The 15,335-nt window shown below is 41.5% G+C and overlaps 1 protein-coding gene across 1 annotated transcript; it reads right to left on the bottom strand.

The window, feature by feature from the left end:
• Nucleotides 1–1,237: 1,237 nt before the first annotated feature.
• Nucleotides 1,238–9,940, bottom strand: spag16 (sperm associated antigen 16). Its single transcript, XM_075466457.1, has 4 exons — nucleotides 9,658–9,940; nucleotides 8,045–8,685; nucleotides 6,223–6,327; nucleotides 1,238–1,885 (listed from the first exon to the last, which is right to left on the bottom strand). The coding sequence occupies exons 1-4, from the start codon at nucleotides 9,938–9,940 to the stop codon at nucleotides 1,238–1,240; spliced, it is 1,677 nt and encodes a 558-aa protein (XP_075322572.1).
• Nucleotides 9,941–15,335: the final 5,395 nt, after the last annotated feature.

The following is a 15,335-nucleotide window of genomic DNA, read 5'->3' as shown; positions in this document are numbered from 1 at the left end:
AACGCATATTGTTTTGAGAAGCAAGATGCTTTATTTTTCTAGCCCCAGCCAACTAGCCGGACTACCTTTGTTAGCGCCAAAACGAGGCTGGAACTCGGCTCACAGGACGCAGCAGGGGGTAAGTCAACATTCATAAATGATATTGCTAATATGGGATGTCATACAGCTTCATACCAAAAGAGGTGAAATATCCCTTTAAATAATTAACAAGTTAACTTGCCGAGCCCTAGTTTATAAGTAATCACACCACTGACAAGGTTTATTTTGCATTTGGTCTCAACGCACCATTTTTATTTTTGAAGAAAAGCTCATTTCTAATTAAAGGATAAGACCGTTTTTTTGACATTGGGCCCTTGATTTCACATTATAACATGATGTTCTACTCACCCCTGCTTGTTGTTGAACATTTGGAGCTGTTCCGAAGATATTCGCGAGGCGTCTGGCTGCTCTCTTGAGATATTCGGCCATGAAACGGTTTCCTATGGGCAAGCTTATACAGGCACAAACTATGCTGTTTATAATTTATTAATTACTGTACACTAGCACTGATAACGTGGAGGTGCGTCACTTACTTAAAAAAATCCGGGTTACTGTAATTTTGCATTTTTGTCGTAAAGTGGGTGTTACTGACGTCCTCATTGTGCTACTGCCACAGACAGCCCACAGACCTGCTGCCTATTCATTCATTCGGCTAAAATTCAAAATTAGTAACCCGGATTTTTTTGAGTAAGCGACGCACCTCCACGTTATCAGTGCTAGTGTACAGTAATTAATAAATTATAAACAGCATAGTTTGTGCCATAGGAAAGCTTGCCCATAGGAAACCGTTTCATGGCCGAAATATCTCAAGAGAGCAGCCAGACGCCTCGCGAATATCTTCGGAACAGCTCCAAATGACCAACAACACGCAGGGGTGAGTAGAACATCATGTTATAATGTGAAATCAAGGGCCCAATGTCAAAAAAACGGTCTTATCCTTTAAGATAAAGAGCTTCATGAAAGATTTATTCTGTGATCACAGCATTGAAATGGAAAATGAGAACCCCGTCACTCCCAGATGTTGATCATCAGCCCGTCGCTCCCAGATGTTGATCAGCCCGTCACTCCCAGATGTTGATCAGCCCGTCACTCTCAGATGTTGATCATCAGCCCGTCGCTCCCAGATGTTGATCATCAGCCCGTCACTCCCAGATGTTGATCATCAGCCCGTCGCTCCCAGATGTTGATCATCAGCCCGTCACTCCCAGATGTTGATCAGCCCGTCGCTCCCAGCCGACAGCAGAGTCTCCCCCATGTGGTCAAACGTCACACTCTGCACACTGCTGCTGTGCCCCACCAGGCTGCTCGCTGTGCAACAGTCCGTATCTATCAGCCTCACCACGCCATCGCTGCTGGACACTCCCAGCAGCCTCCCCGATTGGCCGAACGCCACCTGATTGGCTCCCAGAGGTCCGGCATCGACAGCAGCCATCGGCGACGCACATTTCCTGACGTCCCACAGGTTGATGATCCCACCAGAGTCGCACGAGGCCACGAGATGCGTCTCAAAGCTGAAGGCAGCGTGGTTGCAGGGGTGCTGGTGTCCACGTAAAGTGGCGGCGCCTACGCCCCGCCTGGCGTCCCAGAGGACCAGAGTTTTATCAGCGGAGCAGGTGAGCAGAAGGTTTGAGGAGGGCAGGAAACAGACGCTGCTGACGGCAGCAGTGTGACACCGGAGGGTGAGTCTGCAGCGGCGGCTGCTCAGGTCCCACAGCTTGGCGGTTCGGTCGGCAGAGCAGGAAGCCAGGAAGTGGCCGCAGGAGTGGAAGGAGCAGCCCCAGGTGGGCCGAGTGTGACCGGACAGAGTCAGCACACAGCTGCCACGAGAGAAATCCCAGAGCCGCACCTGCAAGAGGAGGAAGGAGGAGGGTGGAATAAAAATACAAAAAGAACAACCTCTGAAGCAGGCTTTAATTCTGATTAAGGAGATCTGATCATTACCAGTTATAACAGTATGGCTGCAATGATTTCATCTTGTTAATCTGTATGTGTGTGTGTGTAATCCCACCAAAATGTGGTCCAGGAGAGCCTTTAGATCGGGTTAAAGTTACAACTGTGCAAGAGCCACTCAGTGGGGTCACATGGCACTGAAAGGATCGGATTATTGGCTACATTACAATCAGAATGAGCTGAGCAAGGGTAATTCACCTAGGATATATGGCGGTGAATGAATGGGATCAGAGGCACAAAGCGTGTCATACCCCGGTGTGATAGGTGGCGCTGAACCCATTCCAACTATTGCTAATAGAGCCACTTCCTGTTGACCTCTTCACCACCACCAACAACAACAACAAACTCAGGCATTGGAGAAAGATGGAGAACGCAGAGCAAGATGAAGCTACGTCCCTCTACATTTGGTCTGTGATGAGCTGCTTGTTGCACAAACGCGATGCACAACGGAGCATTCTCCATCGCGTTGTTTGTTTCTTTCTGACGGCGACAACAACAGTAATCTCTAGTGATGGCAAAATGAGGCTTTTTGAAGCATTGTGTCATAAAGTGGTTCACTACCTGAAGCTTCGTTCAATTCCCTTGGGTGACATCTACTGGCAGTAGCGATTGTTGCACCAAATGAAGCCCTGCGAATGTGATGCATCTCTTGTGTATTATAATAACACTATAATAACACTTATCTATGTAGGTATGTGTGTTGTACATGTGTGTTTTTAGTACCTCATTAAAGATTGAGTAATTTACCCATGAAACAATAATCATTTAAAAACAATGTGAAAAATGTTTGGTTTGTCATTCATGTTTTCTTTGGGAGTGTGCTTGGTGTAATAAAGAGGGTGCTTGTGTTACTTCAGGTGTTTTTATTCAAGAAAACTAGTTTTTTCTCAGTGGAAGGGCTCAAATGGTTTCTTTTTTTTTTTTAGACAATTTCTCCAGCTTTGGAAAATACTCTGTCACAGGGAACAGAGGAGGCTGGTGTGACCAGGAACTGTTTGGCTCGAAATATTCCCACACTTGGGAACGCTTCCTCGATGGTTGCTCCATGACAGAATAATCCAAAACTCCGATTATCAAAAAACGAGAGCTGTTCGTAACGTATTATACGTGTAGAACGGGGACATGAACCGGGGCTTCGGCCATCTTGAATACACTGAATCGCGGCAAATGTTCAAAGCTCCGCCCATCAACTCGAAGCAGTCAGCTGACTCGATCTGAATGAAGCAGTGAAGTGTTCAAACGTCATCAGTGACGTCACATGAAGCAAGCGCCATAACTACCCTGTCGAGTTTGAAGCGAGCTTTGACGCTTCGGTGTTGGAGGTAACATCACTAGTAATATCTTCTCCTTTGACTTCCGGGTCACGACCCCGGGAAGACATCTGGAGCATGCGCAGAACGCAAAGTCTAAGGTTGTGTTCGAAACCGCCTACTACATACTACATCAGTGTTGTTTTCGTCAACGATGACAATGACGAAATCATTTCGTTGACGCCACTTTTTTTCATGACGATAACGAGACGGTGACGAGATAAACATAGCTCTCTGATGACGAAAACATGACGAGACGTGTGTGAGTTTTCGTTGACGAAAATGGACGAAAATGTTAGTGGGTGATCTGTCAGACGTTTAAAATGCATGACATTTCTGCTTATTGTGTGTGTCAATTAAAACCTAAAAAGTATCTGCTGCTGCCTACAGCAGATAATAAAACAGAGTGTATTGTGAAGGAAGACGGTGACAAATGTGGCCAAAAAGTAGGCGGAAAAAATACGACCAACCTTAAGCGGCACTTTAAGGCTCGCCACAAGGATATTTTTTCGAAGGTAAGTTACAAATGCTGTTAACATAATCGATCAATTTCATAGTAAGCTAATACATTAGTACGTTTTCCACATACTCCTGGCGCAAATGGGCTGCTAACTTCAGGCTAAAGTTAGCTTTTGTTACGCTAACGTCAATTCATTATGTGTGTGTTACTTTAGCAGCATGTTTAGCCATGTTTACATTCAGTGACGGTGTGGTTATCTCTTTGTGTGTACGTTCTGTCAGCACGTAACTTGATATGTTAAACAGGTCGAGTTACTGTTATACGTAGAGTCTGCTAGCTTTTGCCTAAAAGGCACAAGTGACGTTGTGCAGCCCTAACCAGGACCTGTGCGTTTAGTGCGCTTACAGTAAAGTTGGGACACACGCACAGTACAGAATGAAAAATCAGAAAGCTTTAGTACAGGGTCAGTTAATAAGCTATGTATTTTTGTTCTGCTTGTTTGATAGTTAAGACCATACTATTTTCTTAACACGGTAGTATTTTGAGTATTTTTATGGTATACATTTGATTGTTTTGTATTCACCTGTAAATCTTTAAAGGAGGTGTACGTTGTATACAGAGAAAGAGTAATTGTATCCCTTCTTTGTTTTTTCCTCAACCAGATCCCAGAGACCAAAACTACTAAAGAGAAACCTGGTGATCCAAATAACAACATTACATTACATTACATTACATTACGGTCATTTTGCAGACGCTTTTTACCAAAGCGACTTACAATAAGCGCACAGTCATCTATCCCAGCATATTTACATCTATCCTCATTTTTTTGGGGCATGTGTATGTTCATTGTACTTTAATTCTGAGAAATAAAGCCACAATTGCTGAAGTAGAATGTTTTTGTTTTTTGGCTTTTTTGGAGTAATGAACATTGATTCCACTGTTACCACTTTATCTGAATGTAATACACAATCCTTAGATCAGAAATTTGCCGTTGGGTGTAAACCTTATATGTCTAAAACCATTCCTTTATTATTGTTATTATTTGTGAAAAAAGCAGATCTGCAAGCTTACAATGTGTTGAACTTATAGATCTGCTGCTATTTTCACAACTTATGTGTGACACTGCCCAACAGCAATCTCCAATATTTATTGACCTAAATTAATTTGTTAAGACTATACTATACTTTTTTTTTTACTAAAACTAGACTAAAACTTTTTTGACTTTTCGTCGACTAAAACTGGACTAAAACTATCACATATAGAAGTGACTAAAATGTGACTAAAACTAATAAGCATTTTAGTCCAAAAGACTAAGACTAAGACTAAATCTAAGATGGTTGTCAAAAACAACTCTGTACTACATACTACATACTGCATACTCATCAATCAGACAATATGCAGAGCGTTTACCCACAATGCATTTCGCTCCTGTCCGAGCTGAAATCAGCCGGCCTGAAGCTGATTTCTCTTAAGCTCTAAACTCTGTAAACTTTAGAAACGTTTGAAACATTTTCAGGTGAGAAAGTAGTCGTTTAGATCCCCAATGTGTTGAAAACCTGACAAAATACCGGCTATTTACAATTTTGTTCCAACGAATTCGGCGCCACTAAAGCTAGCCGCAGTGAGTAACGCACTTCCGGTTATTTTCACAAAATAAAACACCCGTTACCTTTTATCATAGGGAAAGCCATTACCATACAATTGGTGCTTTTGTTCTGAAAACAGGAAGTGAACGTACCCTCGTTGTAGCTAGCTTGAAACTGCCGTTTTGACAGGAAATGACGATCGGTGACGTCACGTTACGTTGCATCTTGGGTAGTTTGAGTATGAGTAGTAACCTCACGATGCATACCCAACATTTCGGAGAATCTAGTATGCATCCGGGAACTTAAAAAAAGTTAAAGTTAGTAGGAGTAGTGGGAGTAGTAGGAGAAGTAGGCGGTTTCAAACACAGCCTAATTCAACACGTGCTTCAGCGTCTACAAGCAGGTTTAGAGTGACTTTCAACCCAGTTATCTCGGGGTCTTAATCTGATCTGATCCAATTCTTAGTCAGATTAAGGTGTTTACATGAACTTAATAACTCAGTCTAATTGTAATTTAGCCAATAATCTGATCCTTTGAGTGCCATGTGACCCCACTGACTGATGAAACGTTGCACACATGCAGCCCACGTGCAGCCCACGTGCAGCCCACTACCCCGTTTGCATGTTACACCCCACATTCTTTACTTTTCTATGAACTGACCCCATATAAAGCATGTCTCTGTGTGCACATATTTTCACTAGCTCCAACTGTAAAGCTGATACTGTTCTTTAATGTGGTCCAGGAGACAAGGAACGACCACTATTGTATGTTTTATTTCTCATTGTGTATTAACTGCAGGTGGTGTCCAGTCACAACACTCGTCCCCACCCGTGCATGAGTCCCGCTGTGTGTGGTGGTCTCACAAGGACAAACTTACTGTTGTGTCTCCGCTGGTAGTTGCCAGTTTGGATCCATCAGGGTGAAAACTGCAACCCGACAGCCAGTCAGAGTGACCCTCACCTGACAGCACCATGTGACCAACCTGGCAGCAGCACATGACAGTTCACCATAACTCACATTTCACTGTGTTTATCTCACAAAAACTAAATGCAGAATCTGTATTAAAAGTGTAACCTTTCATAGGAGTTAAGAAAGTAAGAAGCATTTGGGTGTGTGTTCAAACCGAGGAGGGGAGACTAAGCACTGCTTAGTCGAAGGAGCATCTTCTTTTGATAGATCCGATATAGATCTCAGATCTTACTAATCACACCAATACCCTAAGGCACCATATGAATATGTGTCACTATCAGATGTGGAATGTAGTCTCAAGCAAGGTGGTGACAGAGAAATGTTGTGCAGCTTCAGGGTACAAAGCTATAACTAAGTTTCTGAGTGAATAAGTCCTGCAGAAACCACTGATCTCCAGTAGTTTAAAAGAGCATTAAACATCTGCAGCTCATCCAGAACGCTGCTGCTAGAGTTTTAACCCGGACTAAGAGATCTGAACACATCACAGCAGTTTTAAAATCTTTACTCTGGCTTCCAGTCAGTCACAGAATAGATTTTAAAAGTCTGCTGATGGTTTACAAATCCCAGAACGGTTTAGGCCCAAAATACATCTGTGATATGTTCAGAGAATATAAACCCAGCAGAGCTCTTAGATCCAAGGACTCAGGTCAGCTGGTCCAGTCCAGAGTCCAGACTAAACATGGAGAAGCAGCATTTAGCTGTTATGCTGCAAACAAGTGGAACAAACTGCCAGTGGAGATTAAACTTTCACCAAATGTAGACATTTTTAAATCCAGGTTAAAAACATTTCTGTTCTCATGTGTCTATGCATGAAATCTGCACGATATCTTTGAACTTATCTGGACTGTTGCTCGTTTTTAATAATTTTAATTACTTTATTTGTTTCTCTTTATATTCTTTTATGTATTTTTAATGCTTCTTACACTCCCTGCTGCAATGCTTTTACTTTATGAGAAGCACTTTTAATTGTTTTGTACATGAAATGTGCTACAAATAAATTTGACTCTGACTTTAGTCAAAAGCACTTGATTGCAGTTGTTCCACTTTGGTAATAACTAGGGCTGGGCGAGTTAACTCGTTATTATCGCGTTAACTCGTGCCGATAAATATTTTATGGCGCATTAACGCAGGTTTTATTATTATAAAAGTCTGTTGAATGCATCACGTTCACACAGTTACAGCAAACACCACGAAGCATGGAGTGATAAAATAAAGATAAACTAGCAGTTCCTCCTCGGTTTCTGTGTGAAGCTAACGGAGCTAACCGGCGCTACTTCCTGTTTTACTTGTTTCAACATAAAAGCACGTCTTATCACTGTAGTAGTTCCAGTCTAAAATATCACTTAAAGGCAAAACACACAACTGATAGCAGCAAGTCATTCAAGGAAACAGACAGTGGAGCGAGGCTTCTACATAAAAACTACAGAAAGATGCTGATGTTAAAAGTGTGTTTGCACAACAAATGTTATGGTGCTTTCATTCATATGGCAGTACATTTAAAATAAAACTAAATGTTAAAGCTATACACTACTTCTGGATTCATTTTTGGATTCTGCGTACAAATGCGATTAATCGTGATTAATCAGGGAAATCATGCGATTAATTAGATTAAAAATCGTAATCGTTGCCCAGCCCTAGTAATAACTTTTAAAGGCTGGTGGTTTAGACGGCCTATGAGGTTAAATCTGACCCCTCTGATTGGCCCAACCACAGAAGCCCTGCTGCGTTACCTTCTCTTCATTGGTTGGGAGAGCCCACAGCCTCCAGCTGCGGTCGTCGCTGGCAGACGCCAGGAGGAGTTTCCTGGGATGGAGGGCGATGCAGCTGATTGGCAGCTCGTGTGCTCGGATGGAGCCTGACAACCTGAAGGAGTTTTGACCTTTCAGAGATTTCCCCTGGGCCTGCTGGGGTCTCTGCAGCCTGCTGCAGGCGGGAAACTCTGAGTCCTTTGGGGAGCTCTTTGCTGCCCTCTCAGTGCTCTCCTTCTTCTCTTTGGCTTTTTCCTGATCCAGTCCTGGGTCTGGGTCTGTGGACTTTTGAACTCGGTCCTTTTGTAAACTGATGAGCCCTTTCTGCCTCAGAGCTGTTTGGTATTTGTCGTCCAGCTGCCTCAGCACCAGCTTATAAGACTCCAAATGTTCCCTCAGCTGTTTGAAGTTGCTAACCAGCTCGTTTTTCTGCTCAGCGACTCGCTGATACTGCAGCCGATGGAAATCCCTCTCCCTTTGTGTCCTCGCCAGGCTCTCCGCTGTCGCCTGCACCTCCTGCCTGAGCTGGTCCGTCTCTCTGTGGACCGAGTCCAGCTCGAGCTGGAGGAGCTGCCCGTGTGTGAGAGCATCAGGGATGAAGAAGACGCCCGTTCCTGCCGTCTCTACGGTCGACAGGGTTTTTTGTCAGGAGCAGAGAAAATTTTACTCAAGTAAAAGTACTGTTACTTCAGAATAATATGACTCAGGTAAAAGTAAAAAGTAGTCATCCAAAAAATTACTTGAGTAAGAGTAAGAAAGTGCTTGGTGAAAAAACTACTCAAGTACTGAGTAACTGTAGAGTAACGTCTGATTTATTTGTTAACACAAGCATTCAATCAGACAGACAAAAATACTAAATAATCATCTTTAGGCAAATTAGAGTTCATGCATTGATAAAATAAATTAAAATGAATTAATTAATTACAAAATAGCTTAAATTGAAATAATCCAGGTAAATTCAAGTACTTCAATAAAAAAGAGAGGAAATGTTTAAAACATATGTAACCCATATGTAACCTAAAAAACAAACATTCACCTATCCATGGGGGAGTTTCTGCTGAAATGTGCGTTTGTTTTGGTTGACACAGAAGACACATAATGTAGCTGCTGTTTCTCACTCTTTGTAAGGTAAACATGCTTTCAGTATGAGGCCTCGTCTGCGTCTTCATTTCCCACCGTTGATTCTGACATTTTTCATCTGTTTCTTTGTTTGTTTGCTACGACTGCTAATGCTAAAGCTAACCCGTCCCGCCGCTGAGATCGAGTACGGTCACGTGACCAGACTGCACGGCTACGTCTGATTGGTGAAACACAGTCAGGTGGTAGAGCCTTTGGTGGAAGTCTCTCTCTCTGTCAGAATAAAACATTAAAATGAGGCGTACGCGGGGGGATAAAAATAATGAGGCGTAGAATACCAAAGAGGTAAGAAGAAAAGTAACCAGCTCATTGTAGCCTAATGTAGCGGAGTAAGAGGACAGTTTCTGCTGCACACATCTACTCAAGTAAAAGTAAAAAGTATAGAGATTTAAAACTACTCCTAGAAGTATATTTTTTTCAAGAACTTACTCAAGTAAATGTAACTCGTTACTACCCACCTCTGGTCAGGAGTTTCTGAGTGGAGCCATACCACTCTGCCTCAAAGCAGCCAAGAGTCCGATTCAGGCCGGCTCTGCGGAGGAAGTTCCTCAGGAAGTCATCCACCGTCTCTGGGGTGTTCAGTAGGATTTGCTGCTCAGGCGGCTTAAGTTTCCTCTGGGTGGAGGAGGCAGCCGCCTTCATGGCTTCCTCAAAGTCCTCATCTTCAGCACTCTTCTTTTCCTCCTCTGATAAATCCTCCCTCCTCCTCTGCTCTGCCGTTTCTCTTCTTCTTGCTGACATTTTCTCTGTTCTGCTCCTGAGCTGTTTGATTACATGTTGCTATGGTAACGGCTTCTGAGCTGTTTGGCCGGTTACCAAAGCAACCCTGTGTTTTACACTGCGTGATCTGATAGGTGCTTTTAGGGCTTTCATTTATTAATTTAGAAAAATAGAAATAGCAAAAAATACTCTATCCATCCAAATTCAAATGATCATGTAGCTCAATTAAAATATTTACAAAGATTGTAAATTAAATTAAATTTGGCCCTCTCTTCAAGCCTCAGACTAAGGTTTCTTATCTTTCCACCCTTTCAGTTTTATAACCAGAAATTAGAGGTCCCAAACGTTCCTCTTTCAACCAGATGTGCTGAAAGTGTGGTTTGTTTTAAATGATGACTAAAAAAACTATTCATATAAGCTATTTTTTTCACAAATATTTTAAACCTGCTCCTATGTTCAGTCATGTGCTCTTGACTGTGAATATCAAATGTGCGTTCACTGTATGTAAATATATGTATTTATATGTATATGATCCCATTTGTGAAGACTGTGTTAAAAGAAATTAGTATTATCATTCTATTATTATTATTATTATTACGTTTTGTGTTTGTGAATAAGACCTTTACACAGAAAGAAAAACATTAAAAAAAACAAGAAAACACTTGAGTCAGTGAGTGGATGATCAGCGTTGGCTTCCACAAACACCGGCAGCAGCGGTGGCAGCCTGAGTTGTCACAGCTTTGCAGCGGCAGCTGCCACCGGAAGTGACATTACTGCCGCCATCTTTTGAGTTTCCTGTTCCTCTCCCAACCTTGAGCTTGAACTTCTCTGCCCCTCACAGATTGGAACTTGTAAACCAGAAGGTTTTTTGGGACAATAGTCTCTCGCAATGTCATCTTCTGCCATATGTCCTTGTCGGCGTGAAAGGACTGCTGTTTTATTGATTTAACCTTTCAATCAGAACCCTGTGACGTTGTTGCAATGGCAATATGGCGGCAAGGCGCGAAAAAGTAAATCTAACTTAAAAATAATAGGTGTTAAATCATATAAAAAATAATCACATTATATTACAACATACCCAGTGTTTTACACAGATTTATTTATTTATTCAAGTTTTTTTTCCTCTTAGTAGGCTAAATACATTTGAGTATTGCTGCTATTGGTTTACAGTGGCGCCAGCAGAAGGGTGGCTGGTGGGGGCAAGGCAAAATTTTGGGGTGGCATACCTAACCAAAAAAAAAAAACCACCTATTTATTGATTTACTGAATTTACAGTATATTCATATATTAAAACACTGAATTCTTATTATTGCTGTCACACTTTAATAATATTAACTTAATATATTTAGGTAATTCAAGTTACTTAGCTAACTTTCCGCTTAGCATGCTAACTTCAGAGAGCATGCAAACGAGTCACACATTTCAGTATACATACCTACAAAAGTTCTCTTCAGAATTCGTTGAACCTGCTTGTTGTTTGATCTTGCTTACATGTGCATCTTTGCAAAATTTCTCCACTTCAAATTAGAGCTCCGAAGAGGGGGGGGAGGGGGAGGGGCAGGGCACGAGAACGTAGCAACAGCTGCTTCAGGTTTTAGGTCCAGAGCACCAAAGTGCGTAAGACCCCACTGAGCTCTGTTTCTTATTCTAATTAAATTAGATATTATTATTATTATTATTGTTGTTGTCGTTGCTCTTGTGATAGCACCATTTTCACATTATTAACTGTTGTGGATTAAAATACATTCCCTAATCCACACAAATCCAATGTGCTCCCTTGTGGTGGCTAACGGGGTGGCAGTGAGTGATCTGATGGTGGCTGTAGCCACTCCTAGCCAGCCTGTCCGTGGAGTGGTATGGTCTGGTTGACTGGTTTCTTATCGAGGATTTTTCTGGTGCAGTTTAATACGAGGATAACTCAACAAAAATGGTAAGAACATTTTGAAAGTTGTTGAGAGTTTAACTGGCCATATATGAGGTATGCTTTTATGTATTTGGGTATAATTTGTTAATCAAACCGACCGACACTCAGTGCATCTTGAATCAGCTCCTTAGCTGTGTAAATATATTTTTAAAGTAAAGTTTTTTTAGGAGATGTCCCGGTGTGCTTTTTTTTGGTTCAGGAAGGGAAGAATGAACAAAAGCAGATTTGAGGGATTGAAAAACAGGCGGAATAAGGGAGTTTGCAGTCCAACCGCCGTAACATTTTAGCTAGAAATGATTCTACCCATGTGAGCAATGGCCGTTACGGCAGTTGGCAGCAACTGTAGCCTAATTAATTGAAAGGGAGGATGTATATAGAAACCAGTTACTACTGTGTAAGAAAACATGTTTGTAAGGGACACTATTTGGCTGATGAACCCGTCATGTATCGATGCTTGTAAAGGTTTTTCGATGGTTAGCCTGAGCTTTAATAGCTAACGGTTACCACTTTAAGCAGGGTTCACACTTTGGTGATAAAAGGGGTCAACGTCTCACTGAACGCGGTGGCCTAACCGTAGACAGATAATATATATATATGTATATTTTTATATATATATATATATATATATATATATATATATATATATATATATATATATATATATATATATATATTATACGTATATTATGTCTATGGGCGTAACCGTCTGCATTGCGACTGGTTGAAGCCTGTGTTTCCTGACAGTTGAGTTACTGTTGGCGCCTGAAACATCAACCGTTGAATTTGACTGGTATCGCGATACTACCGGGAAGACGTCACAAAGCGTGTTGAGTCGAGACAGAGAATGTCTACACAGCCCTTTTACAGACAGCCGTTCCACTTCCTATTCGCCCCATTATAAAAAAATTGGCTGCAGTTCAGTTGATTTTCTCTGGGGGCGCTGGCGAGCGAGTGCAGAATGATCATTTTCCATAGGGCTGGCGCTAATAACTCAAAAAATGTCCCCGCTAGCAGCTGAAACCTGAAAATAATACTGTGATTTCTGACAGAGGGATGTGGATTTATATCGAAAGTACAATAACCTGGGAGTTATAGCTTTCTGTTTTCTTACAGGTCTGGCATTTGCGAGTCAGTATCCGCTAGCATCTAGCTAACGGAATCTGAAGAACGCGCGGCTGATTACGACCGGCTGCTTTACGGCACTCGTCCACTGTGCCAGAGTGCTAACCTGGTGCCGCTAACAACAACCAAAGCTAAACCAGAGGCTAGTCAGAGAGTATGTAAAAGGGCTGTGCTGAAATCTGTAACTATTTGAGCTAACCCCTCTCTGCTAGCTCAGCGCTAGGACTGACCATGCCGTAAAGTAATGCTACATGCGTGACGTCACTCGGGATGCAATACTGACAATAAATGTGTATTTTAAACAAATCTAGTGCATCTAAAAAATCAAACCAAGTGCCGTTTGAAAGGATAATTTATCCTGCCTTTAGGAAAATTAAAATGAAAAAATATAAAAAATTCTATCCAAAGCAATGGCTGGATCTAAGGTGGATTTCATTGTACCACCATAGAGTTCGGCGTGCTCTGCACTGCTTCGTTGGCACCCCTAGAGTGCAGTACCACCCGGAAATAGTTTTCCCTCTCCTCATAATAGAGACTCTCTGATGTCTAATGGAAGAGAACTGCCACTCTCGGTAACTTCCGGTTTCTGAATTGGTGTCTCTGTCCATGTGAGGGCGCTCGCGGGCGAGTCCAGAATGAATGGGGGTCTATGGGGGTTGCACCCTAAAAATCCACTTTTCTCAGGATATAATTTTTTTGTCAAGTAATTTGAAAGTTGCATTCAAAAGGGGGGACTAAAAAAATACACTCGGCTGAATATTGCATTTTTGAAGTTCACTTATCTGTTCTAAAAAGCTGTTCAAAAATGGTGATGACGTCACAGATTGCGTACGTTCTGCTTTACGGCAAGTTCTGAGTCACTGCAGAGCCCGTCTGGTAATTCAGCACGGTCGCTATGTACCCTAGCCCAGAGCTATATATAAATACTTCTTTCCATAGCTCTGCCCTAGCCAACTTACGGTGGCAATAGCGAAAATTAAAACAAAGTTTAGACAAAGTTTATGCCAACAGAGCTCAGTTTGAATGCATGGACACGTTCAGTGAGTTTGATTTTCTTAATAAAACAAAGGACTAATGAATAAATTGACTAAATAAGTAACACTTGTTGCATGTATTATGCAAAATAATAACACAAACTTAAGTAAAGATTCCAAAAGTAGGCCCTTGTTGTTAAACATCTATTTATTAATGTCCTAAAATAACCTATTTTACCTAACCTAACTAACCCCCTAATCTATCTACTAAACCCCCCCTACTGCCACTGCAATTTACAGTCAAGCTGCAGAATTCAGGCCGTGGAGGAATGGCGGAATAAAAACGATTGTTTAATATTACTGAGCGGGACATTTACTGTACTTTTTAAGGTCGTAATACTAAACCATGTATATTGACACGTTGAACACACGAATAAGAGACTCAAATTCCATTTATACCCATATACTTTCACAATACAAATATAACGATCTGAAAACAAAAGTGCCCGCAGGAAGAAATAAGTTACTATACACAAATATTAACTTAAATATTAATAGCGGGAAGGTCCTCCTTAAGATTCTGTTTCATATTCCATTCTGGACATCCACTGCTTTGGCTTCAGCTGCCATCAAGCGGGGTCTCTGGTCGTAATCAGTCGCATGTCTGTCACTGACCAATCAGCATACATTAGCAGAATGCTAGTGTTTTATGGCCAACAACGACCCAAACTGAAAGAAATCGAAAGGACATAAATACTCATTAATTTGACTTTCGACCTATAATCTATATTGAACTTGCCGAATCTAGAATAAAATATGCGATGTTTCAACGACAAGCAGGTGAAATAAATATATTTAGCCGTTTAGCCCCATAGACCCCCATTCATTCTGGACTCGCCCGCGATCACCCCCAGTGGAATTCTGGTGGGACTGCATACAATGGGGCTTACGGAGAGTGGCGAGGCTCTCCGTAGACGGGCTCTGGTCGAGAGCAGTTTCAAACTGGTTATGCTTCTATAATTGGCCATTGTTGATACTAAATAATTGTTAATTTCTCAGTTTTGCTGAATGTAACTGTCATAAAACATCCCTTTTTGACCTACTTTAGTATATATCTGCAGTTTTTTTTTTCCCAAATGTAAATGTATTTTATTTATACAGCCCTTTACAGACAATTCTTATGGTGTACCAAAGTGCTTTACAGCAGGTAATCAATAAAGAGAAGAATAATTAAGTAAAAACAATAAAAGAACAGTGAAAGCAATAAAATACAACAATATCAAATAAGATAAAAGTGTCATCATACTACTATAAATGAAGAATTAACATGATTTACTGATGTAATGTTCTCTCCTCCAGCGTGAGTGTATCTCTATCCATGTAGGACAGGCTGGGG

Source organism: Odontesthes bonariensis, chromosome 5 (genome assembly GCF_027942865.1).
Source record: "Odontesthes bonariensis isolate fOdoBon6 chromosome 5, fOdoBon6.hap1, whole genome shotgun sequence".
Lineage (NCBI taxonomy): Eukaryota > Metazoa > Chordata > Actinopteri > Atheriniformes > Atherinopsidae > Odontesthes > Odontesthes bonariensis.
Note: the sequence above shows the minus strand (reverse complement) of the source record. Positions and strands in the feature narration are given on the sequence as shown.